The 26,765-nt window shown below is 47.0% G+C and overlaps 1 protein-coding gene across 1 annotated transcript in view; it reads left to right on the top strand.

Annotated features, from left to right (window-relative positions):
• Positions 1-26,765, top strand: part of SMC3 (structural maintenance of chromosomes 3) — a 295,374-nt gene that overhangs the window by 220,601 nt on the left and 48,008 nt on the right. Inside the window, exons 24-25 of the mRNA XM_084591644.1 lie at positions 4,640-4,800; positions 26,245-26,331. Of these exons, the coding sequence (XP_084447770.1) occupies positions 4,640-4,800; positions 26,245-26,331 (248 nt within the window). The remainder of the gene's footprint in view (positions 1-4,639; positions 4,801-26,244; positions 26,332-26,765) is intronic.

Raw genomic sequence — 26,765 nt, 5'->3', positions numbered from 1 at the left:
GGAATGTATCTAAATTGCCCTGCATTGCTGCAGTGTAACTTTTTATTAGTTTGTACTTGTATATGCTATCGCAGAATACTTCGATAAGACAGATGACACCTGCATCAAAGCAGTGCTGTTTAAAAGTCAGCTGGTATTCTTACACAAGATACACAGCAGCAGTTAGCACTGCGCGCCGATGCGTTCCGAAGGCCAGCAATGACGGCCATCCTAGTGGCGCCACCTGTTAGGGAAGAGTTGAACTACTCGCTGTAAACGATGAATAGGTATATAAAGCCCCTCTTTACCGAAGCCGTACGAATGTCTCCTATAGGAGTATAATGTGCCTGACTTGGGACCTAAGGGCCCCACTTTCAATTGTCATTTTATCCTTATATATCTTATTGACTCTCTCTCGTTTGCTAGCTCCTACCACATTGAACATGTCATGTGTTCTCATTGCGCCAAAGGTGTCTGGCCATATCAGCAACTAAAATGCCTTTTGCCAGAGAGGTATTTTTTCCAACTTTCCTCCGACTGAGCGGGCGCTGGATTCTCTGTGGAACATCTTTTCAGTTTATCGCATCGACTCAAACAGTCTCAAGAGTATAAACAAATGTTGTATGCACAGGCTCCTTTGCTTGCAAGGCCACTCAGACTAGCGCGGCAAAATTTAGAACAAATTGTATGCTTATATAAAAAAAGAACGCTTCGTACCGTTTTCTGATATGTCCTCGCAACATAACCTGCGAGAAAAGCTTCTAGTGCTACCTCATCGTGTTCATCTGCTTCACAACACATCGTTTAAAATCCTAGTTCACTGGCCAGCTGGCCAGCTCCCTGGTAACTAAATAGGTTAAACAACGTGACTGGAACACAGGAAAAGAGGACGACACAACTAGCGCGGTTGTGCCGTCCTCTTCTCCTGTGTTCCCGTCATGTTGTTTGCACTGTTACCCTACTAATTAATCACCAACAAGTCCAATCTGGTGTCCCTTGTAGCAAATTCAATGGCAGCTGATAGGGGATTATTCTTCAGCATCTGGACTTTTTAACCTCATCGCCGCTTTCATTTCAGAGGAAGCGAGTGCATTTCCACTCCTCGCTACTGCCTTTGTCTGAAGCGAGCTCAGCAGATAAAATTTTAGGGCCTCTTAGATGTCTCTTAAGCGGAGGACGGCGAACGCCTACCCTTGTCCTATCATTTGTCTCTCATCGTTTGCCACAGTTCGTCATTTCAAGTCGTCGTTTGATATATTGGTCGTTTCGCAGTCATGATGAGTCTGCCTGCGTAGTCATTGTAGCCCTTACCACTCATAACTAAGCAGGTTACTCATTTAGAATCAGCAGTGGTCACTACATGTCATCTTTTCACATATTGGTCATTTTGTAGTCATTAGCAGTAATGATGAGTCATGCCTAGCTATTATAGTCATTGCCACACATCGCTAAGCACTTGTGCTGATTTCTAATCAATTGCGGTCATTATATGTCATAGTTTGATATACTGGTCATTACAAATCATTTTAGTCACTATTAACCATTATTAGCCATTAGCATTAGTCATTATCTCTATCAATGTCTATTTATAACTTTTATTGATTACCTACCACAATCAATCATTTTCATTCTTAATCTCCCTCCTTGCACGTCCGCTTTTGCAACTGACACACCAGTGCACAGATGCGATGCACAGATTACAGCCAGAGCTTATGCGCAAAGATTTTCGCTCCATGAGCCTAGAACGGCTTTCGCCTTAAAAAACAAACGCATCCCGTCTCAACGTTAACATGATGCACACGCGCACACAAGAAAGTTTTCGTTTACCACGCAGACACGAGGCAAACGTGTCCAGAAAGGAAGCAAACCGAGCGCTCAGAGCCGGCAACCCCGGCGGCGACATGTCCCCGAACAGTGGCGCCCTCAGCAGAAGTAGTGGGCGCAACTGTAAACTCCCCAAGGACGCGCTTGCCCATTGACGGCGGCGCGACGCAACAGGCCGCACCCAGTGCACTTCCATCTAGCGGTCGTGGCAGGACACATCGGGTGTAAGCTACTGTACGTGCTCTTTCGATGAGGCCTCGTTTTTCCTCGAGGTCGGAGCTGGACAGGGCTGCCTCTTAGCCTTCCCATGTTGGCAGATTTATTGCGTCAATACCGCTTTTTTTCTGTCAAGCCCATACCATGTGGTACAGTCGAACCCGGATATATCGAACTCGAAGGAGATCGCGAATTAGTTCGATATATCGATAATTCGATTACAGATCGGCTTGGGACGGCACTTACGATGCGAAAAAACGATACCGTATTTGTCGCGTAATCAACTCACTCGCATAATGAACCCACCCTCCACTTTTGCACTCGAGAATTTTGGGAAAAAAAAAAAAAAAAAAAGCGTTAAGGCCAGCTTGCTCTCATGCAAGCGATTAAGCGATCTCAGCGACAGGCCAAAAAATTTCCAACTTGTTGGAACTGCGTCCCTCTGTCGTTCGAGCCACCGCGGCAGCTCAAAACAAGGTTTTTGTGTCGCCGTGGCAGAAATCGCCAGCGTTTTCGCTTGCATGTCGCACTCCGTTTTGGTCTCTCATCCACAGCTAATTTCTTGGCAGCGTACCAAGATGCTGCGCTGGTGTTTATCTTTTGATAGCTCCTGCAGCAAAGGGAAGCGAACTTGGCAGACTGCCCGTGATGGCTTGATTGCACAGGCCTGGTTCTATTTATCCCGCCGCGCTTGGGGCAGGCGTAGTCCACTATCACAAAATCATTGCAAAGCGTGATAGCTAAATGCTGTTTGAAGCGAAAAATGCTAAAAGCCAGTGTCATGATTGCAGCTGACCGCGTGCTTTCGTTGATTCATACATGCAAGGATAAACGACTCCCGCCAAAAAAAAACTGCCGCTTCTTAACGTCCGCAGCCGCCATATCTTACGCTATGCCGCGTGTATAGCACAGCGATAAGAATGGACGACTTTCGATATATCCGGGTTCGACTGTATAAGTTTGCCTTTCCGGCACCGCGCCAAAGAGGAATCAGTGGCGTGAAGACATAAATTGCAGCCTTCGAAGGCGGCACTCAGGTATGTCTGGCTTTCAAGACGGAATATGTTGTCAACGGAGAGCGGGAGCTGAAATTGATAAGGGAGGACGATTAGAAAAGGTTGGGCCAAAGTGCTCATTTCCTGGTCAGCTCTTTTCGTGCAGCTGAACTGCTATACTGATTGCACATCTAGTTTTTATGAGCTGCTTGGCACTTCTTCCATAGGCAGTGTTTCCCCATTATGAATTGTAAGCCTGTTCTGAACCAGCATTTGATGCACCACCAAGATTGTTAATTTTCCCTCTACAAAACCCACAGCATCCAAAAAGGTGGTTTCTCCTTTTCTTTTTTTCTTTTTTTGGAAGAAAGGGTTTTTTGCACATTTCTGTTGAGGCACATGCATTTTGCTTTTGTTTAAACGAATGATGCAGGAAAAATATAACAAAATGTGTGTTGCTTTGTGCATTGTGTACATTGACAAAGATACCTGAATTACCATGTGCAAAGTGCTATGTGCAAAAATGACTGCCACCTTTTGATCATAGCTAATAAATTATTTTTTTTCTTGTATAACAATGTTTATCATGAGCGCTTAGCTCTTTATTACAACAACATTTTGATTTTTGAGGCGAAGACTCATGGAACAAAATCCCGTGTGCGAGAGTTGTGCGCAAGATTTGTCATATTCCGTGAGATTCCACGAGACTAGTACGTGTGTAGCGTTTCTGCCATCTGCAATGCCACACTTGAACGCAGCCAAGGAATGCCACGCAACAGGAGCGATGGTGTACTGTCCAAACTCACACTTGCACTTTTCCAGAGAAAGTGTTACAGATACTGTGCCTTTCCTTTCCTGTAAACCACTTATAATTATATGTAGCACTGCAACAAATGCTGATAAAAGGCAAACGATGAGAGGCAAATGATAGATGATGATGGAGGGGTAGGCTTTCACCATTCTCCTCTGAGCCATCTAAGAGACCCTCTAATTTTTCATTTTTCATTTCTGTATGTCCATATTGCCTCGAACCTTGTAATCTTTATTTGTTTCTGCTGGAAGCTGTCGGCATGCAGCCTTATCACTTTGCATGTACCGCACAGAAAGGTATTGTGATTCTTTGTTTATTTACGCTCAGTGTCGCTGGGATGCGGATTTGTCATTTTCAAGATGCACCGAGATGTATCTCGAATGGTTCCAACGACTCATGTCTGTTTCCACAATTTTTCAGGTTGTGCTAGTCACATTTTGTGTCTTATCTAGCGGTCTCTGCACCCACTTTAAATTGAGTGCTGACAAGTGCAGCGTGCATTCGTAGTTCGGCGATTGCCGAGCGCTCTTGCTGCTATCGCCGGCGCGAATTACAAAGTTCTTTTGCGGGCATAGGTCAGCCCAATAAAGAGCTTATTTCAGTGAAATTCGTCTTTTCGATTGTTTATGCTTATTATGATTGATTATGATATGATTGGTGTAGAGTTATGTTAATGGCTTCCAGGGTCAGCCGCTGCTTTTTTTTCTGACCACTTTTTTTACCTTATAGTGTAGTAGAATGAAGTTACTCTGGTTGAGATCCACTGTGCAGTATGTCCTGAGTGTGCAAAAAAGCTCAATTTCTGTTCTTGTAGCATTAGAAAAGCAAGTGGAGGCAAACACCAAGGAGCAAAAAGAGTTGCAGTCGCAGCTTGAGCACTGGAAGAGCCAGGAGCGTGACTGGCAAGAGCGCATCAATGATGATGCCAAGGACCTCGAGAAGATGACCAGCCGCCAGTCTGTGCTGTTAAAGAAGGTAAGCGGCATTTGCTTTTTTATTCCTTGCAACTTTTTGTTACCCTGGCATTGTTTCCACGTATATCCTGAAACTTGCATTATGAACCCACTTTTTTTTTTTCTTCAAGGAAAGTTTGCTATTTGTCGGGGTGTTCTTTACACGAAAAAAACAAGTTTCATCATCATTTTTTTTTTTTTTTTAACGTTTAAATTTCATATGCAGTGAAAACTTGTCAATTCCAACCTTGATAATTGGAATTTTCGGATGATTCGAACTGCACTACTTGGTCTGACCAAGCTCCGTAGAAATCTGTATACAAAGAAACCCTTTGATTCGAATGCCATTTGATTTCACCATCCGCTGCCGCACCTGGATGTCTTGGTCAATGGCCAAAGAAACGCTCCCCTGATAAGGTGCCTTGGCTACATGGCTGCATAAATTCAAAACAGGGAAAGGAGATAAAACCTTGGGAGAATGGGTCAAGTGGAACCTGCATCATGACCAGTACAGAGTGGTGACCTCCGAAACTTGTGCCTAAATGTTTGATAATTCGGAAATACAGATAAGTCTTGCTGTGTTCCCAGCCAACAGGCATCTAAGGCTCTCACAGTTACGATGGCACTGTAAGCGGTGGTCAAAATTGCACTCCTCGAACCTGAACTGCATGTTTTGGAATTTCATCTTTGATGTGCGTGCAACAGCAAGCGTGACGAACAGTCTTCTCTCTGAAAATAAGTCGACTGCTTAGGTTCAGGACGGCATGCGTAGTGACAGCTTATCGAGTGCAGTTGCGTTGCGTTTCGGATGATCATTAGTGAGATTAAGCGTTTTTCGCACTTCCATCTATTCTTCTAAATCAGCGCGTTGTGCAGTGAAGCATCACACGCAGGCTGCTTGCGAAGAGGTCTTGCTGCATCGCACTGTGATGATTGTTGGGGAGGCTGTTACCATTTTTGAGATTTGACGCTCCCGACAGTGCACATGTGCATGCAGTCAAACGGTGATGGAAATACGAAAAGTAACCTGTCTGTTCTCGTCTAAAATCGGCATATAAATTTACCATAATGCAAGTGGTTCTTGTTAGTTTTTGCCGAGGCCATTCATTTATCTCAAGTTTGGATAATTAGTACCTTTTTCCCGGTCCCGGGAAGTTCGAATGAACGTTTACTGTACAAATGCCTGCCAACCTGAATGTCCATCCATCATCAGTGGGAGCACATGGTCAGCCACAATCACCTAGTCAATTCATTTTGGCGATTTTGCGATGTGCCAATCGCAGCAGGCTTTCACTAGCACGTCTGTCAAGCTCACACTTAGCAGCTCTCCTCTTCAAGTGGCATGTGTTAATTCAAAACTCGATAATTTGAACTGCACTGCTTAAGCTCCATAGAAAACCATTAATTCGAATGTGAGTCAGTTCTGCCACAGATGATTAAAACTGCGTCTGGGCAGCCTGGTGCCCGGCACATGGATGCCTTCGCGTTACTTTCGATGCTCCAAAACAGGGAGAGAAGATAGAACCAGATAAAGCCATGGAAGAATGGGTGAGGCCGAAACAGCGTTGTGTCCGGCGCGGCAGCCGGCTGCAGCAGAGGGTTGGTGGCCTACTCTTTTTTTGTGCATGGCCTTGCAGACTTGCAACTAATGCTAGATAATTCGACCTAGTTATTTTGGAAATGCATATAAGGCTGACTGTCGATGCGGTCCCAGCCAATGCTCATGTTATACCTATGTTACACAGAGAGTTTCAACTGCCGTTCAGTTAAACGACAGTTCAGCTTTTGAACCTACGTTAGTCTGAATGAGAGTCTCCTGTAGTTACACACAACTTCTCATAAAACTCGGTTCAATCTCCGAATCACGGGATTCGGCCACGTGCGAGCAATTTATAAATAAAAAAATGCTTTCTTTTTGTTATAAAGAAGTTTAACCCCTTCGGGCACCGTGGACGCGAAGTTTGTGTGGCCTGGTGTTCAAAACGGCATTGCAAAAAGCCGTTTTGAACGTTTCAAAATGCATGCCCTGAACCACTTTATTCAACAACTGGTCTTACGCAAAGTAAAAGAAATCCTGGCTGAAAAGCGCAGCAAAAAATGGACACAGCTACGTTCTACGGGGCTAACAGTAATTGCTTTTTGTTCTTGCCATTTTGGACTGTTATTTTCTTACTTTGTGTGCTCTGCTGTGCAAAAAAGGCAATAAAAGCGCCGTTTTGGATGTTTCAAAACGCGCCAAACTCGACAAATCAACAAACTTGACTTCCTTATGTCACTGTACCCTCTTAGGTCAAGAACCAGGAAGTGGCCGGTGAGGGTAATTTCTCACTTTCTATCTTTTGTGCTATACAACAGCTCAATAGAGTACCTGCGAGACGCAAGTGCTGAGAAGCTTGCACACAAAAGTATTTTGGACATGACGGCCTTCCAAACTTACGTAGTGAACATCCTAATCGCGTGCAGCAGAACACCTCGAAAATAGCACGGTTGGCCAAATACAGTCAAATCTCGATATAACGAATCCCGCGGGACCGGAAATAATTATTCGTTATTTTGAAATATTGTTGTAATGAAAAATTTGCTATTATAAGCCAGTGGTCAAACAGAGGTATGAAAATGACTTACCTTGGCATTAGTCATGTGTATAGACAAGCAAAGCCTCAAGTGAAAATGTTGCACTAACTCCAAAGCTGATTTATTTGAAGAAATCAATTATTTTCTGCCGCGTGCAGCAAACACGACCGCGCACTACATTACTCCACTACAGCATATACACCTTCCACTTTCCGGAACACCTCATTGCATGCGTGATTGCACAGAGCGATGAAAGTACGGACTTTGGCCATGTGCAAAAAAAAAGAAAACCATCAGAGTTCGCTATGACCCTATCTTCAATGCTCCCTGAATTTTGAAAATCTTGTCTCGGTCTTTCAAAATGATCGCGGCAGTCGATGGGGCAATGCTAGCTGTCTGTAGAGGCCGAATCGCTTTTTCCCTGCGTCGAATTCTTGCAGTGAAAACAGCTGCGTTCATATCTTCATGGCACTTCGCTGGCTAATATCATCGCCAATCTCGCACAAACTTCGGAATAAGGTAATCTGCAGCGAAAAAAAAAAAAAGAAATGCCGTCCCATACGCACAAACAACCGACCCGCGTTTGGCACACACCACAGGAAGAAAAAAAACGCAGGCAGCTAGGCCTGCTGGCTACTGCATAATAAACCATAGCGTCATGATGGCGCTAGGAGCTGGTACTAGATGTACTGATGATGATAGCTACAGCCCACGGACCATACACACAGAAATGGCGGTTTCTGTTTCACGCGAGAGTTGCAATCTGCGGCGGTGTTAATTTTAGCCGAATTCGTAATACTGATGTTCCAAAATTATAGAAGAAATAAAATATGTTCATTATTTTGAAATATACGGTATTTTGAAATTCTTAATTCTGGAATAGTTTTACATTGAAAACATAGCAAATATCTGCCGGGGATTCTTAAAAATTCGTTAATGTGGTGTTCGTAGTAACGAGATTTCACTGTAGTGAGTACCCAGAGTCTGTTGCAATGAAAGCTAGACCGCATTTGCTACTGACAGCTACGATTAGGTACGACAGCTACAACCACTGGCCGAAGCATGTCAATACACTGAACTCGCATCACTGCCGTCATGAAGGATGCACAGGGAAGAGTCGGATTTGCTGTCAAAAGTGCCACATTTGTTTGTGTATACAGTCAAACCTCGATATAATGAACACGCATATAACGAATTATTGAATATATCGAACTCTTCCGAAATATTTTTGTCAAACACATGTATTTTTAACTTCTCATAGCGAGCGTGGTTCGGCATGAAACTGATATAACGAACTTCGCGACGCCAAGCACTACCTCATTTTAATAGCAGGAGGTAGGCTTCGTTGCACTACAAGTGCGTTATGCCGTGCAGCAAACGTTCAGGACTACCTCGCAGGCGCTGACAGCGCCACTTCACTAGCGGCGGCAGCGGCACGATCGAATGTTGCTTTTGCCAGCGCCTCCTCTATACTTTCTGTGCCTGGGAAAAGGAGTGGAGAACAATGGAAGCCGGCTGTCGGTGCTAGTACAGTCGCCGACCGTTTTTTCGGACTTGAAGGGACCCGAAAAATGGTCCGAATAATCGAACAGTCCGAAAAATCCGTGAAGCACAAAAAATCACTTTATTCAGAGGAAATCGGCTTAAAAAAGTCGCCGATTATACCTTGCGGCAAATTTCTTTTGCTGGCGACGATTTGCGCTTGTATTTGCGCCAAAATTGTCGTTTCGCTGTACGCGCTAGACAGCAAGTTCACAGCGTTCGTAATTTGTGCAAGCGATGGCTGTGGTAGGCCGCCCGAGTCGTCGTCGGAGTCCGATTCGTCTTCAGGTTGAAGAACCTGGCGTACAAGTCTTCTCCTTATTTTTCACGTAATCCGAAATAGTTTGCTTCGACAGTGCGAACTCCTTGGCCACGTCAGCTTGCGTTCGCCCACTCAGCACTAGCTTTATGATCGCTGCCTTTTTCTCAAGGGTCATGGTAGAATAGCTCCCACGCTTCTTTGACGGACCCGGCAGCACCGGCGGGGCCATGTCCACAGCCCGAGTGCGCACCACACCGCTCGTCAAACACGCAAAAATGAGGCACTTTTCGTTCAGAGCGGTGGAACCGCCGGACGCAATCACAAAACGGCCAAAGGATTGACGGCGCGCCACTCGGTTGACGCGGTCGGAGAAACTCGTGTGACAACACGGCGGACGTATGAGACAAAGCACAAAGAGATAGCTGCCCGCGTCAGCGTTGGCGACAAAAGCAGGTTGACGGCGATGACAATCCGACTGCCACCTCGAAGTGGCAGAGATTGCAGGGGCCTCTCCTGGCAAAAATGGGGCACCGAAACCATGTCAAGCCAATCCAACTGCAGAGCCAATCCACCTCAATCCAAGATGGCGCTTGTTGCGCTGGCGAAAAGCCTATAAGATGGCAGATTTTGGCCTGCAGGGGACTGAAATTAGTCCGAAAAATCGAACTTTCGGACTTTTAAAGTCCGAAATATCCGTCGCGAATATGTATGCGCTTCTATGGGGTGACTGACGGTGCCTCACTGAAGTCCGAAATATCCTACAAGTCCGAATTATTGGAGTCCGAATTACCCGTCGGCTACTGTACAGCATTTCGCCGCCATGCGGCGACACCAAAGTAGGATCAAGATTGCGTCGGCGCTCATGGATACGCCAGCCTCGGCTGCATTTTCAGCTGTTTAGTCGTCGATTTTTCGACGACATTCGCATTTTATCAAGTACGATCAAAACGTTTTTGAAAGGAAACCCTGAAGCACTTTTCGCACTTTGCAACGAGCCCATTTTAGACACGCGTCGTACTCCGCTACTGCTGTGCAATGCGCTTGCGCGTCGTCTGCTGTGGCGATGTGAGAGCACGCGCCTGCTCAAATGTAAGGCTTCTAAAATTGTTCTATCACCGTTAGGTGCCCGATCCAGCGTTCATTCCTTAGCGTTTTTGAGAGTTAGAATTGTCGCCAGGAAAAGGAAGTCAGAGCTGGTGCCAGATAATGCCCATATGTGCCGTGTTTTTTCATCGTTCGAGAATTTGAAGCAGGTTAAATTGTGATGGTAAAACACAGCGCTCCCTGCCACGTACTTCCTGCAACACTGCCTCTGCGTGCGGACAGACGCTGCATGAAATGAAAAATAGAAATGACACATACAAAGCACAAACACACAGTAAAAAAAATTGGTATGCGCAAAAAATGCGTCCTGCTAGTCATGCTGTCAGTTACGTAACGATCTGCATGCAGATATCACTGCGCAAAATGATTTTGTATTTAAGGATAGTGAATTGTGAGTCAGAAGAGCTTTACTCAAAAATAAAAGTATTTATTGTGATGGCTGTAACTTCCACATGCCAGTTAAACGTACTCCATTCCTTAAAAAGGAAAATACCTGGTGATATACAGTCTAACCCAGATATATCGAACCCGGATATATTGAATTTTGGTTATTTCGAACTCACGGAATATCGCCTTGATAATCCCATGTCAAATTATAGGAAAGCTGCGTCATGTATCGAACTCAATTTCACCGGTCGTTCGATATATCGGACTCCGCACCACGCACTGGAAAGTGTGCATTCTCCAAAGACGATTGCATCACCCTCGGCCGTTTGCTGCGTGACGTTTTCAATCCACACGCGGAAGGAATGAGAGGGGACAGTTCGGCTAGGACAGCGCCGCGCCCATTCCCTAAAGGCGCGCGCATCTGCAGTTATCATTTCCCGCGCGCCAGCACGTGACGTTTGCAAGCCATGTGCGTGAATGAACCAGAGAGAACCGGTGGGAACGAGAGGGGAAAAACGCGACAGCGAAGCGCAAGGGTATGCCCATTCTTTTGCCGAGCTAACTCTCTCCTTCCTGTGCATTGTTGCGCTTACGTAGGAACTGGGACACAATCGGAGACGACACAGAACAGATGTGCGCAAACTATCAACTCTCTCCTTCCTCTTTCCCGGCCTTCGTTCGCAGTAGCACGAGCTACGCATGCGCCAAGCCAGCTCAGCCCGTTTTCAGACAGAACGTCGGACGTTTTCTCCAGCGTGTGTTGTGAACCATCTGCGCGCGGCGGCTGACGAGACTATGGCGCCTGCAGACGTTAAGAAGCGGCAGATCTCTCTCTCTCTCTCTCTCTTTTTTTTTTGCGAGAGTCTCCATTCTTATCGCTGTGCTGTACACGGGGCATAGCGTAAGATATGGCGGCTGCGGACGTTAAGAAGCGGCAGTTTTTTTTTTTGCGGGAGTCGTTTATCTTTGCAAATATGAATCAACGAAAGCACGTGGTCAGCTGCGATCATGACACTGGCTTTTAGCATTTTTCGCTTCAAACAGCATTTAGTTATCACGCTTTGCAATGATTTTGTGGCAGTGGACTACGCCCGCCCCAAGCGGCGCGGCGTGATAAATCGAACCAGGCTTGTGCAATCAAGCCATCACGGGCACTCTGCCAAGTTCGCTCCCCGCTACCTCAGGAGCTAGCAAAAGATTAACCCGCAGTGGCGTTATTGCTGCACAGCATCTTGGCACGCTGCGAAGAAATGAGCTGTGGATTAGACAACCGAAACGGAGTGGCGTGTGCTATTGACATGCAAGCGAAAACGCTCGCGATTTATGCCGCTGCGACAGAGAAACCTTGTTTTGAGCTGCCGCGGTGGCTGGAGCGGCGAGAGGGACGCAGTTCCAACAAGTTGGAAATTTTTCTCTCTGTCGCTGCCGCTCGTCGCTGAGATCGCTCAATCGCTTGCTCGCTACCAACTGTGGAGTTGGTAGCGAATGCATCATCTATGTGAACGTCTTGGTTTAATTCTCTTGTGTTTAATTCTTGTGTCTTGGTTTAATTCTCTTATGGGGAGGTGCATATGGCAGGAGCGGAACTGCTCTAACGTCGCACAATGGCCAGTAGCAGAGTGCAGTTTCCCTTGGTAATAAAGAGGTGTGTGTGTGTTGTGTGTGTGTATAACCATGCAGCGCCAGAGGTCGTCAGAGTCGTATAGCCAACTAGCCGGCTCGCAAGTACTACTGATGTTTAACTGCGTCATGCTTGTTGGTGACATTGAATGCGTAGTTGCAGAGGAGCGGACACAGGAAACGAACCGATATAAGGGTCATGAGCTTATGCCTGTGCTCGTCGCCGAGATCGCTCTTGCACATTAGCAGTTTTGATGCAAAAAATGCAGGGACGGTGCACAGTAAAACCTCGTTAAGCCGTAGTTGGCTGGAACTCAGAAAAAGTATGTACTAAGCGGTACTATGGCTCAACAGGAGTAGCGTAAAATTACCCACTTACCTGCCAAAAAACAAGCGGAAATGGGCAGTAGGTTGGAAAAAAAAATGCAGCCTTTATTTTGCACTGCAAAAGTCAGTAATCTTAGTCTGACGCCGCGGTGCTCTAGCAGCAACAACAGCAGCTTCAAATTCATTCAGGCCGCGAGCCAGCTTATCAGCCAGTCCCCTTTTTTCGGCAAACAGCCGCATGACGCTCACAGCGCGCGCAACTTCTGCCACTGTTGGGCCCGGGTCTTCCACACTTTCTGTGTCGTTGTCGTCGTCACTGTCAGTTGGAGCCTCTTCCGCCACCAGTGAGGCAACAATGGCGTCATCCGACATGTCTGGCGAAGTTTCCACTTCGTTGTCGACATCCTTGAATTCAGAGAAGATAATGCCTTCTGAAGAACCTTCCCTCTCGAGTACTTCGGTCATCAGGTTCTCACATGCTTGGTCTGGGACGCCGGGGATATCGCTTGCGTAATCTGCGTCACCTGCGCACATTTCGCAAAAACCTGCGTGCTTATAACAGTTCTGCACGGTAGCAGACTCGACCTGCCGCCATGAGTTTTCCAGCAGGTGAATCGCACCCAGCAGGTTGCACCTCGCCGCATTCCAGTGCAAGCAGCATCCTGCACAGTAGATTCTTCCTGTAGAGCTGCTTGACAGCTCTAACGATGCTCTGGTGCAAGGGCTGGGCAATCGCTATGGTGTTTGGTGGCACAAACACCAGCTTCAGCGCCTTGAGGCCATCCACCGCAACGTGCGCCGATGCGTTGTCAAGGATAACAACAGCATTTCTTCCTTTCGCCTCAAAACGGCGGTCAATGAAGCGCACATACTCTTCAAAAAACTTCCCAGTCATCCATGCCTTGCTGTTATTCCTATAAAGGACTCCTGATGGCAGTGGGGCGCCTTTAAAGCACCTTGGCTTGGCTGACTTACCAATGACGAGAAGTGGTAACTTCTCGCTTCCAGACATATTTGCAACTGAAATGCAGTCCTTGGCATGCTTGCCGCCGGTGCACGGTTCTTCCTTGAACGCAAGCATTCTATTCGGCAGCAGCTTGAAAAAAAGCGTGGACTCATCGAGGTTAAATACGTCTTCCAAAATTTGTCCAAGCTGGCCATTCCTCCAATCTTCTGCACCTTCAGTGTCAGCCTTCTCCACCGACAGTCTTTGTGCTTATTCCATGCCTTGCTTTGAATCTGGCTAGCCAGCCATTGCTGCACACGAAGTTGTCATGGTTGAGCTGCGAGGCGAAAACCAGGGCTTTCTCTACGAGGAGAAGTTCGCTAACTGGTAGGTTTTTCGACAGTGCTGTTTTCAGCCATCGCACCAACGCCTCCTCCACATCCGGAAATGTTGATCCTCGTACTCGACATGCCGAGTAGCTTTTCTCTGGCATTCCAAATGCCACACATAGTAGTTAGTGGCAAGTCTCTCTCACGTGCCAGCACAGATTTTTTTGCCCCTCTCTCGATGGCACGGACAATCCACACCTTGTCATTTATACTAAGCACCCAATGTTTCTGTACAAGCTTCGGCATGATGCAGACGGATGGAGAACTCGCGACGCACACCGCTCAAAGTCAGAAAGAAAGAAAGTGAACCAAGGCCTAGTCTTTTAAGGGGCACGGAGCAAGAACTCGCTCCGTGCCCCTCGCTCCGTGCCCCTTAAAAGCCTAGGACCAGTCGCTCTCCAAAATAGGGCCCGCTAGGGGGAGGACGGAGTATGTGGATGGCTCCGTGATCGGCTCCGGCGGCACGGCGCTCGGAGGCCACAGTTAGTTTACGGCTTGGATTGGCGCGCTCCCCGCAAGATGGTGCTAGTTGTATTATCATCATCATCGCAGCTGCATTTGGTAAACTTGGCTCCAATTTTTCATTGGCTATGTAGCTTGCTATCGCGTCTGTCGCGTTTATGGAGGTTTGTCACAATGTTAGTCAGTTTTTTGTGAGGCAGTACTGCCGCCATGAATTGTGCGACGAAAAGTCAAAATGGTACGTGCTAACCGATACGTCCGCGATAAGCTGGTACGGTTTATGTGGATTCGAAATGCATTATATTGAATAGGTGCCGTGTCGGGAAATTGACTTTACTACTTTTAAAACGAAACTACAGTACAACGAACTTCAATTTAACTTAATCCCCGATGTAACGAAGAGGTTCAGTTTCGGTAACTTTGGGCACATAGAACACATTTTTAGCCCCCCTATAACGAATTAAATTTCGCCGAACTTTTAATGTAACGAAATTTAGTTGAAGACTCAATGCCTGAACATAGGTGTACCATGATCCTGAGTGGTTGAGAGCAGCGCCCATCAAAGCACACGCAGCCTGAAAATAAGCGCAGTGCGGCCAAGGTGGGTAGACCTTGGCGCGGCGGTGCAGCAGAGCTGAGCACGCTTAAAAATATGACGATGATGATACGACGTGGCATACGCTGCGCCATCTGATGTACTACGTGGGAGACGCAAACATGGTGTTGAGCAACTCCACTAGGCGGCACGAGCAACGGCCCAGTTTAGGCGCCGCAGCGCAGCATGCAGGCTCCCTACCCAGTTTATGCCTATTTTTTGCGCAGCGCATGTCGGCGTGCAGCGTGTGTGCATTTGTTTGTTGTCACATTGTCGTGAGACTGCTGACCTGTCCCTCGTCGTTGTCGTAGTTGCGACGCTTGTCTGGCGGCTCCGTTCCAGCAGCATGAGTGGCAAACGAAAAATGCTCTCTCTAGAAGTGAAGGCCAGCATACTGGATGCCGTTGCGAAGGGCAAAAAGAAGAAAAATGTCACCGCAAACTTCGAGGTACCGCAAAGTTCACTCTCCACGATTTTGAGCTCTAAGGAATCCATCATAGACTCCTTAAAAAGGGGGCAAGCAGCCAGCAGAAAAGGTTGAAGGCAGCAACCTGTGAAGACGTGGATAAAGCCGTTTTCAAGTGGTTCATGTCAACCCGGGCGCAAAACATTCCTATCGGTGGTGCGGTCCTACAACAAAAAGCAAAAGATTTCGCATGCCTGCTTGGTCGCAATGACTTCCAGGCCAGCAGCGGCAGGCTGCATAGGTTTAAGGCTCGACACTCGATCGTTGGCAAAAGCTTGAGCGGTGAGTCGTCGTCGGCTGATGCAACAGAATTGGCTGCCTGGATTACGAACGCAGTGCCAGATATCCTTGAGCGCTAAGATCCGGCAGACATATACAGTCGAACCCGGATATATTGAACTCGAAGGGGATCGCGAAATAGTTCGATATATCGATAATTCGATATACAGAAATCGGCTTGTGGCAGCACTTACAATGCGAAAAAACGATACCGTATTTGTCGCGTAATCAACCCACTGCCATAATGAACCCACCCTCCACTTTTGCACCCGAGAATTTGAAAAAAAAAAAAGAAGCGTTAATGCCAGCTCGCTCACATGCAAGTGATTGAGCGATCTCAGCGACGAGCGGCAGCGACAGAGCGAAAAATTTCCAACTTGGAACTGCGTCCCTCTCGTAGCTCAGCTCGAGCCACCACGGCAGCTCAAAAAGGTTTCTCTGTCGCCGCAGCAGAAATCGCGAGCGTTTTTGCTTGCATGTGGATAGCGCGCGCCACTCCGTTTCGGTCGTCTTATCCGCAGCTCATTTCTTGGCAGCGTACCAAGATGCTGCGCAACGATAACGTCGGGGCGTGCTTATCTTTTGATAGCTCCTGCAGTGGCAGGGAGCGAACTTGGCAGAGTGTCCATGATGGCTTGAAGCCTGGTTCGATTTATGACGCCGCGCTTGGGGCAGGCGTAGTCCAATTCCACAAAATCATTGGAAAGCGTGATAGCTAAATGCTGTTTAATCGGAAAATGCTAAAAACCAGTGTCATAATCGCAGCTAACCGCATGCTTTCGTTGATTCATACATGCAAAATAAACAACCCCACCCGCAAAAAAAAAAAAAAAAGAAAGCCACTTCTTAACGTTCGCAGCCGCCATATCTTACGCTACGCCGCGCGCACAGCACAGCGATAGAGATAGCTCGGCAAAAGAATGCTTCCCTCTATTGAGTTTTTCCCCTCTCGTTCCCACCGGTTCCCTCTGGCTCATTCATGTACATGGCTTGCAAACGTCACGTGCTGACGCGCGGGAAATGATAACCGCAGATGCGCGCGCCTTTGGGGAATGGGCGCGGCGCTGCTCTAGACCAGCCGTCACCTAACTGCCCCCTCTCATTCCTTCCGCGCGTGGCTTGAAAACGTCACACGGCAAACGGCCGAGGGTGATGCGATCGTCTTTGGGGAAGGCACACTTTCCAGTGCGTGATGCAGAGTTTGATATATCAAACGACCGGTGAAATTGAGTTCAATATATGACGCGGCTTTCCTTTACTTTTACATGGGATTTTCAAGGGGATATTCCGTGAGTTCGATATAACCAAAATTCGATATATCCGTGTTTGAAATATCCGGGTTCGACTGTATAACACCAACGAGACGGCATTGTTCTACCAGATGCTGCCTAATCGCACAGTGGCTTTGAAAGGTGATCGTTGCCACGGCGGCAAGCATAGCAAGCTATGGATCACAGTCCTCCTGTGGGCCAACGTGGATGGAAGTGACAAGCAACAATGCAGAAATATTTCAATTGCCAAACTTATTGCTTTGCGTCTGGGTGCGTCAGGGTACATCTCCACCAGAAACAAGAGCAAGAATCTCTCAGCCTCCTCAAGTGACTGGAAGACAGATGTTTGACAGCGTGTAGTATTTACTACACTGGCAGGGCGCTGCGTTACACTTGCTATATCGCAATAACTGTTCCCAATTACCCCGATTAGGAAAGTTGTTCAGTATCCGTAACCAGATATTTGGGAGAAATAGTCACTCTACTTCGTTACAGTTCCTTCTTTGAAGTCAGTAAAGTGTTTGTCATTTTGTAGTCTAGCGAAGGTTCTGACCAATGGAAATGTTTTTGTCTATAAAGAACCAGACTCTCTATATAGCTGCAAAGAGAGATTGAAAGACGGATAAATCCACAGAAAGCTTAATTGGCGCTCGCCGATATATTACGTACAGTTAGGTGTCTGATGATCGATGTTTGCGATTGAGGCATTTGCACCACGCGACCTACTTATTAGCATGCTGTTCCCCTGCTTCAGATAAGAGCAACTCTCAGTAGGGCCATTTTTTAAACCTACACCAGTCTAGCAAATCCCCAATACCCTCAATGGTTTTTTGCTACAATAGTGTAGCTGGTGTAGGTTAAAAAATGGCCCTCTGTTGCTCACAAGCTAGAGATATTAAACGAAACGCCAAAAAGTTAGAGCACTGCTCTTTCCAGCTTGCTGTGTACTGGTATGCTAAGGAAGCTTACCTGAAAAAGAAAAAAAAAAAAAAGGCTGATAAATGAAGAACTGCTTCATATATATTACCTACAAGAGTGTTGGAAATTGTAAGAAAACTCCTTAACTCAATCATCCGTAAAACAGTCTGCAAATATAGGCTAAAGGCGAAGAGCGTAATGGATTTTATTATACTTCGGCAGTTAAGGAGTGATTAAGCTATATAAGCATAGTTAGGAGTAGTGAGAAACACAGCACAACGGTCATTTGAAGTTCTATGCTTTTATAGGGTCGCCTTCTTTTTCCCTATGAGGGGAGGGGGGGGGGGTGCAAGCAGCACTCTATGCAAACACGCAAAGGATTGATGCGCGGCAACTAATTTGTGGTGCGTTCGTGATATATGCGTGAGACGCCCGGCCTGCCCAAGATGCGTACGGTTTAACCCTTTCACTGTCACGAACGTACCGGTACGTTCACTATTGTCCGTTCAAAACTTTGTTCCTGAGAGCGAAGCTGGCGTGCTTGGACTGGCTTCGCCGTCTGTAAAATCTTTCTACAAGTTCTTATTTTCGCCCCGCGCTGTGTCGATACGTATATATTGAAGAGTATGGAGCAACCGCGCCCACCCCCGCCACATTCTTTACTGGGGGCGCGCGGTCACTCCGCGAGAGCTACTCTATCATACGAAGCGATCTTGTGGCGTGCGCAGTTACGAGTTCAAAGGTTGTTCTGACATCTGCCGAGGGGTTTGCAGGTTTTTATTTTTATTCTGTTGGCATGTCTGCTACGACGCGTTGATTTCAGGGGCGCGTGTCTAAAGTGTGCTGGAAGAGGGCAGTGGGCTCACTGGCACCCGTTCCCTGGCGCCGTTCATGTCAGGTACGAGAGGTGGCGCCACAAGTGGCTTCAGTGTAGCTTCTTGCTGGTGCGGCTGTATGCGGCGCGCGCGCGCAGTTATGTACGCGTTGCTTTAATTCTTGCACCTACTTTGATGGAGCTAACGGTTGACGGACTGTCGGTATACATGATCGATCTGCAATGACATTCTTTATTTAGCATTACTTGATGTCACAGGCAGGGCGAGGTGTGGCGCGACACGCAGTCAGCGATATGTATGGCTTGATGGAAGCATCTGGTATCAAAATATTACCTTTTTCATGTTTTTGCGTCGATTTTTGCGTGGTACTCAACTTCGTCGTTTGAAGTGTGACGACATCGATCACATAGTTGGCCAGAGCTCATCCAGCCTTTTATTTTTAACTTCTTGCACGTCAGCTAGAAATGCAACGCGCTACAGTAATATGGTACTTTGAACCATTTACGACACTTTCGTCATAGGTTTTAGCTCTAACTGGATGACGAAATCTACACTGGTCCTTGTTAACGAAAATTTTTAGCCCATACAATATTCCTTGAATGTTCTCTTGGATAACAAAATATAAATGTGTGTCAAATAATCAAGTATGCAGTGAAGCCTGAATGTGTATGCTTTTATTTTACCTTCTTTCACGCCCTCCTAGCATTGGTTTAGCTAATCAATTAGTGCACTGTGAAAAGAGGAGCTTAGGAAAATGAATTAAAATGCTAGACCTCAAAAATATTATTTCAGCTATATGCACTTACAAGCACTTATTCATTCCCATCATGAGCAATGGGTCAGCTTAAGATTATTTGCTTGCTCTCCCTTGCCTATCTTCTTGGAATTTATGCCTTTAGCCTAAAAGTGGAGCTGAGTAATTAAATAAAAACTGATTATCCTGGCATAAAAATAGGCACACGCACGAGCGAGCTAAGCAGACAACCTCTTGCCCCAATCTTGCTTTCACAACTTTAAACACATACTGGACGTTGACAGTCAGCAGTTAATGGCAACTCAAGCATTTAGTAAACAGGTTTTACAGCCGAGAGCAGATTCAACGTGTACAGCAGTCTCCCCACTCCCTTCTCAAGAAAATGTGTTAACCAAGCGAGTTGGAAGTCATCACCTGGAGATGGCATTGTGAGGAGTGCCAGTCAACCTTTGCTTCCTAATTTCATCACATACCGGCGCCCAACGTACCCTGGAATATGGAATATTAATCAATAATAACTGCTAATGACGTGCTATGGTCAGACAGAAATGCTTGTGCTGGCAAAGATATGGCTTTGCTGCCGAGCTGGTTGCATGAAGGCTGGGAGAGTTAGGTTAACGTCAGCTTGTATATTATTATCTGAGCTGATTGCTATCAACTAGGATAGTGCTACATATTCTTCTTCCATTCTTTCCGCAACTCTCCGTTTCTCGGGACTGTAAATAATATATTTGGGGTACCCTCGACGTGAACGCAACCCGTCCTTTCCTGATGAGTAGCAATGGTTTTGTCGACACTGAGGCATGCTAAACAAATTTACGTGAAATCTTCGTCACATTCGTTGCGCGCACCTTTTCTTCATTTTACTGAAAAAAAAAAAAAAAACTAAATTTCACAGACAAAACGCGAGCAGTAGGACGTTTGGGAAAACTCTAACAGCACACGCGCACAGGTTTCAATATGGTCGGCATGGCCAAGCGCTACAGTGAACTTGACATCAGTGCTGCGACGCGGCCACTCGGAGAAACAAAATTCGTTGACATTTACGACATCACCGCTAGCGCGGGCTCGGCTGGGGAGTAAAGGCCCAACTCCAACAACATATCCTGGGCGTCGGCGCTGTTGGCGTATGCAGAAACCGGTTTGAGCATGCGCATGGTACGAGACGCCAGAAAACTCGAGCGGAGCAACCATTGCGCATGGTACGAGACGCCAGAAAACTCGAGCGGAGCACCATGATCTGTCCGTGCTAGATTTCGGCGTCAGCGTTCACGCAGGCGCCGAGCTGCTCACCCACGTAGGTCTCTCATTGGTGCACGTCTAGGCACCGTACACCATTGAGAGGACAGGGTAGCCGCGACCTCTGGATTGGGAATTTTCGCTCGCGCGGAGCCTTTCGGGCTTTTTTTCCTCTTCACTTTTTTGTCATCGCTTCCCATCGTCGCACGTGGCCGTGATGGCAAAACCGTTCGCAGCCGACTGATTGATCTCAGCCGTGGAGGAACAAAACTCAAAGAACTTGTCTCAGCTACTGTCACGGAAAATGGGACAAATTGATGTTGCGTCGATGGCGTTGCAGATTGTATTTAAAAGCAGAGAAAAATGTGGAAGATGCATGTTTATTTGTGCAGAAGTAGAATGTGTAAACTGCAGTTAAGTTCCATGTCTATAAATTAAGTCTCTTATAACTTTAAAAAGCAGAGATCACTGAGTAAATGTTAAAACTGTTTTGGGCAATGTTTGCTTGTTAGGTCTAGCAACAACGCACCAGCGCGAGTACAAGCGTCAGCAGTGAGCGCCAATGGCGCCAGCGCCGCGTCCCATGGAGATGCGCACCGCTCAGCGTCGGCGCTGACAGCAAGGACGCTGAGCGCCGACGCCCAGGATATGTCGTGGGAGTTGGGCCTTAAACCCACTGCCCTCTTCTAGTACACTTTAGCGTAGCGTTGCCTCTCCAGTCCGTTGACACATGACTCAATCGCTGCTTTCGCTCTCTCTCGCTGCGTCCTTGCTTGCGGCTAGCAGCAGCAACCTTGCTTGCGGCTAGCAGCAGCAAAGGAGATTTTATATCCCATCACACAGGAGAGTTTAGTGACACTTTCACGAAGTGCACTTAATAGAAGAATGACACTTTTGGTGTTTGCTGTCACACGGCAAAATTAAGTGTCATTTTGAACTGATGGTAGTGCTGATACGGATGCTGCAGCCTTATGTGGAAATTATTTTGTTTTCACAAAAATGCCTTAAAATTTAATTTTTTTTGCAAGCACAATTCAGTTCATTTCAGTCGTGTCCGACTCTTCGTGACCCTATGGACCATATCACGCCACGCTTTCCGGTCTCTCACTATCTTCCTAACATCACATAACTTCATCTGCAGCTCCTCGAGAATGCCATCTAACCATCGCGTTCGCTGCCTACCTCTTCTCCGGTGACCCTCAACCTTTCCCAACATCAAATCTTTCTCCAGCGACTCCTCTCTTCTCATCAGATGACCAAAGTAGCTGAGCTTTAACTTTAGAATTTGACCCTCCAATGAGCAGTCAGGGTTTATGGTCGACAATATCGACTGATTTGATCTTCTGGCCGTCCAAGGAGCTCTCAAGAGTCTCCGCCAGCACCACAATTCAATCGTGTCAATTCTTCGGCGGTCAGCCTTCTTCACAGTCCTACTCTCGCATCCATACATCACAACTTGAAAGACCATAGCACGAGTTATACGGATCTTGGTTGGCAGTGTAATGTCTCTGCTCTTTACTAGGCGGTCAAGGCTAGCCATGGCTCTCTTTCCCAGAATCAGGCGTCTCCTAATTTCATGGCTGCAGTCTCTTTCCGGGGTAATCTTGAAGCCCAAGAAGAGAAATTCTGTCACAGCTTCCAATTCTTGTCCCTTGATGCTCCAGGACTTGATAGGGCAAGGCGCCATGATCTTTGCCTTTTTAATGTTCAGTTTAAGCCCAAACTTCTCACTCTCTTCTTGTATGCACATCAGAAGTCTCTTGAGTTCCATTTCACTTTCTGCCATTAAAGTGGTATCATTCGCATATCTAAGGTTGTTGATACGTTTCCCAGCAATCTTCACTCCAGTTGAAGACTCGTCCAGACCGGCCTTCCTCATGATGCACTCAGCATATAGGTTAAATAGGCAGGGCGACAGTGGCAAGCACAATTACACGAAGGTAATATTCAGAGTTTATTTGTGCAGCGATCTGAGTACATGGTTTTGACTAAAAAAGCGTCACGATGTCGCATGGGCATGCTAGTTTCACCCCGCTTTTCGCAAATGTGCATGGTTACTGCTGTTTACATGCAAAACCGACCTCATTTATGGTGTATAGTTACGCTGCTAACCACGGTTATTGCGAACCTAGCTTTGTGACTTTGGTTTGCATCATTAACCGAGAAAATTCCGGTAGCGCCTACGTATGGAGCGGGGTCACCGGTGTTTGAGTGCGAAAAGTGCACAAGCTGTCTGGTTCAGAGCAGCATGCATTTTTCACACGAAATCATGTCCGAGGGCACTTCTATGCTGCCAAAATTGTCCAGTGGCACAGCACCCATGTACGGCAGCATCGTCACATCTTCACAGCGTTTGCTTGGCGTGTCGCTGTACACAACATCGAAAAAGGTCGGTCCCTGCCGCATAACTAAAATAGGCGAGAAATTCGCAGCGTTCACAACACCGGATGCTACTAGCTTTCCATTGTAGTGCCGCCTGTGAACGCCTGTGGCCAGCAGAACGCGCCGTGTTAGTTGCGCCTGGCCGTGCGCTCCTTTGTAGTCGTTTGTTTCGCATCGAAGTATCAGCGGGCGGCGCTTTCGTATTGGCCAACTTAACAGGATATATGGCTCACTCGTGGCACTGCCTTATTGAAACCTTACTGTCTGTTGATGAGAGAAAGGTGCAATTCAAATCGAAGACTTCGGAGCGTAGCTAGCGTATATGTGTACAAGCTGACCGGTGAGCTGCGCTGCGCCGGCGGCAGCGATGGCTATGAAGTTGTCAGCAAAAATGTGCTTGTATCGCAGGTATTACTCCTACTAGCGAAGCAAAGCCCGTCCACATGGCGAAGCGCACCGCTGACAACTGCATTTGCGCCTGCAGTGTCCTAGCATCTGTTACAGTGGAACTTAGAAAACAATGAAATTTAGAAAAAGGGCCTTGTCTTTCCCTGTGATACCTATCCAGAAATTACCGCAATGAATTTCACGATGCCAACACATTCCGCAAATTCTACAGGCCTGGACCTATGTGATATACTCCAGTAACTTGAGAACCAGCGTTTATGAAACACAGCAAATGGAAGCAGGAGGCAGGGATGGCGTGAAGCGGCGTCGGAAGGTGTGAAGAAGACAGTCGAAGCAGTAGCGCTTTCACAGGAGAGTGGAACGAGGGCCGCAGAAAAGGGAGGAATGTCTGTGTCATTGGCGACAAGATGTTTTGCAGACCGGGCAGGGACGTTACACAAGACGGTATCACAAAGAGGTAAAAAGGAAACTTCCGCGCTGGTGCCGTCAATAACGGCACGATGAGTGGAAAGGAAATCGTAGCCCAGGATGATGTCGTGTGAGCAGCGAGACAGTACAATAAACTCGATGGTGTATAAGGCGTCTTCGATGAGAACACGGGCCGTGCACGCCGCTGAGGGATGCTAAGGCGCTGAGGCGGTGCTAAGCGAAAAGTCGGAAAGCGCGGTGGTCACCTTACGAAGACGACGGCAAAGAGCTTCACTGATGAAGGATACGGCAGCGCCCGTGTCGACAAGAGAGAGTACTGCGACGCCGTCGACAAACACTTGTATTACGTTTTGTGGGAGAACACGGAGGACTTGAAGAGTTCGAACCAAGCGCAGTTCTTGCCCCGGGAACTGCAACTGTTAGTTTCCCTCAACAGCGCCGGTAGAACGTCGAAGCGGGGACGGGGAACGGCGACGAGGACAAGATGATCGGCGAGTCGTATACGTTTCATTGTCGCGAGATACAAAGTCGGAACCGGGCGGAGTTCTCGGCGAGGGCTGGTCTGTATCATAGGAGTAGTTCCAGAGGTCAGTTCGAGAAGGTGGAAGGCGTTGGCGGCAAAAACGTGCGACATGGCCCGGCAGCCCGCAAGAGGAGCAGATTGGCCGATTGTCCGCGGTACGCCAAGGGTTCGTAGGGCGTTGCCGTACCCTTGGAATAGGGACATGGAATGCAGACCCAGGCAAAGGCGAAGGAAGGTTTTGCTGTTCTCAAGTTCGAAGATGCCCTTAGTGCAATGTACGCCTGAAATCCATTTTCATGCCCGTCCGTCCTGCTACGCGGCGAGTGTCTCGGTCGTATTGAAGAACTTGATCCCGCGCTTGTAAATACTCTTCCTGCCACGGCTACTTCATTAGACGTTAATGTTCTCAGCTCTTGCGATATAGCGACCGCTTCGACACCACCCGATGTTCTTCAACAAGCTATTGACGCAGATCTTCCACCCACACAATGCGATCAACTCGCCGCTCTTCTACAGAACTTTACTTCTGCCTTCGACCTTCCTCACACTGCGCTGGGTCGCACGTCTGTCGTTACACACACAATCGACACTGGTACAAACGCACCTTTACGACAGCGTCCTTATCGCGTGTCGGCCTCTGAGCGCCAACTCATTGCTGATAACGTGGACGACATGCTTCGCCGGGACGTCAAGCTTGTTGAGTTATCATGGTCTGAAGGTGGCTTTTTGGCAGACAGAATAACCAGTTCTCTGGAATTTATCAGCCCAGGCAAATATCAGTAAGGATCATAATACCCTATATCTGGGGGCTTTGAGGTGTATTCTAGGTAAATAATATAAAATAGATATGTACAGGATAGGGAGTGGAAATGTCATGCCCATTAATCTGAACTCCAAATTGGTATCAGCGCATCGAAGTGGCAGACTGGACGTTTGAATCTGTCAAGTCAAAATAGGTAAATGCATTAGGTCAGACTAGGTGTTACGAAGTGCACCAGCCAGTGTTCTGCTAAGGTCAGCCTGTGTTATACATCTTTACTTGCTTTGGCCGTTTGTCTTCTCAGAGATGAGCGCGAAGTTGGAAAGGCATTGAACTTGCATAAAAAAGAATCAGTTTGGAGATTTTGTATTTCAGAAAAAGAAAACTGCAATTATAAAAGTCGTTGGACCTTAGAAACATACTACCATGCACAATTCAAATGCTCCAAAACTGGTGCTTCAAAGCTGCTCCAGAGTGGCTTTATTACTGCTCCCAAAACTGCTCCAAAATTTTGGAGCCCTCTTCCACCCCTGAAAGAGCGTTGGCCGCTCCAGCACACAGCGGTCACTTTCAGACCTGAGAAGATCGCTAAACAGGTGAAGAGCTTCTGGACAGCACGAACAAACAATCCGTGCTGGGGGCATTCAAGCGAAGGTGGAAGATTTAAACACAGCTGGTTAGAACGGAGCTTGTGTCATTGTTTAGCACACGAGATCTTCTGCACAATTACGAAAAGTACTCAAAATGCGCTCGTAGTCACTATGGCTGCCGGACTGGGAGCTGTACTGATGGGCGGAGCTTCTGGGTTGCATGAGGAAAACCGAACACCGGACGCCTGTTGGCAAGTAGTCCGGAACTGCCGGGGACTGTAAATGAAACTTCTCCACTGTGTTTGCTGCATAGCCAGAGGGGCTCTGCGAGTGGCAATGTTTACTTGCTTGTGCACCTGTAAACAAAGTGTCACCGTTCTATGTCTGCTGTGTTTACTTTCAGAAAGAAGAGTGCATGCGGAAGATTCGAGAGCTTGGTTCGTTGCCGGCAGATGCATTTGAGAAGTACCAGAACCTGAGCTTAAAGCAGGTGAGTCATCTTTTGTGCTGCCTCCAGGAGAGATGAAGCAAAACAAAACTGTAGTAATAATTCATTACATGTTAGCCTAATTGATTTTAGACGTGATAGCAAGATACTGAGGCTTAGTACTAGGCGAGGTGTTTGTCCTTGACGTCCCTATCACACTATGCATGGCTACACTTGGCTCTAATACCACATAGTCTGTCCTTGTTGAGGATGCTGTCACTTAAGGGGGGGAAGAGGGTCTTAGAAAAAAATTTTTAATACTGGGCTTAGCAGAATGAAAACCTCAGCTATTATGTACTTTAACGTGCTGATTTTAAATATGGTATCCAATTTTGTGCAAATGCTGCCATTATTTTTTATCAAGAAATATCAGTCATGGTCCACTGACAAATTTTTGAAAAAATTGGTTGCATCCACCTAAACAAGCTTTATATCAG

This window comes from Amblyomma maculatum, chromosome 1, assembly GCF_055883805.1.
Source record: "Amblyomma maculatum isolate TAMU_Amacu chromosome 1, ASM5588380v1, whole genome shotgun sequence".
Lineage (NCBI taxonomy): Eukaryota > Metazoa > Arthropoda > Arachnida > Ixodida > Ixodidae > Amblyomma > Amblyomma maculatum.
This window is presented reverse-complemented; position numbering and strand designations above follow the sequence as displayed.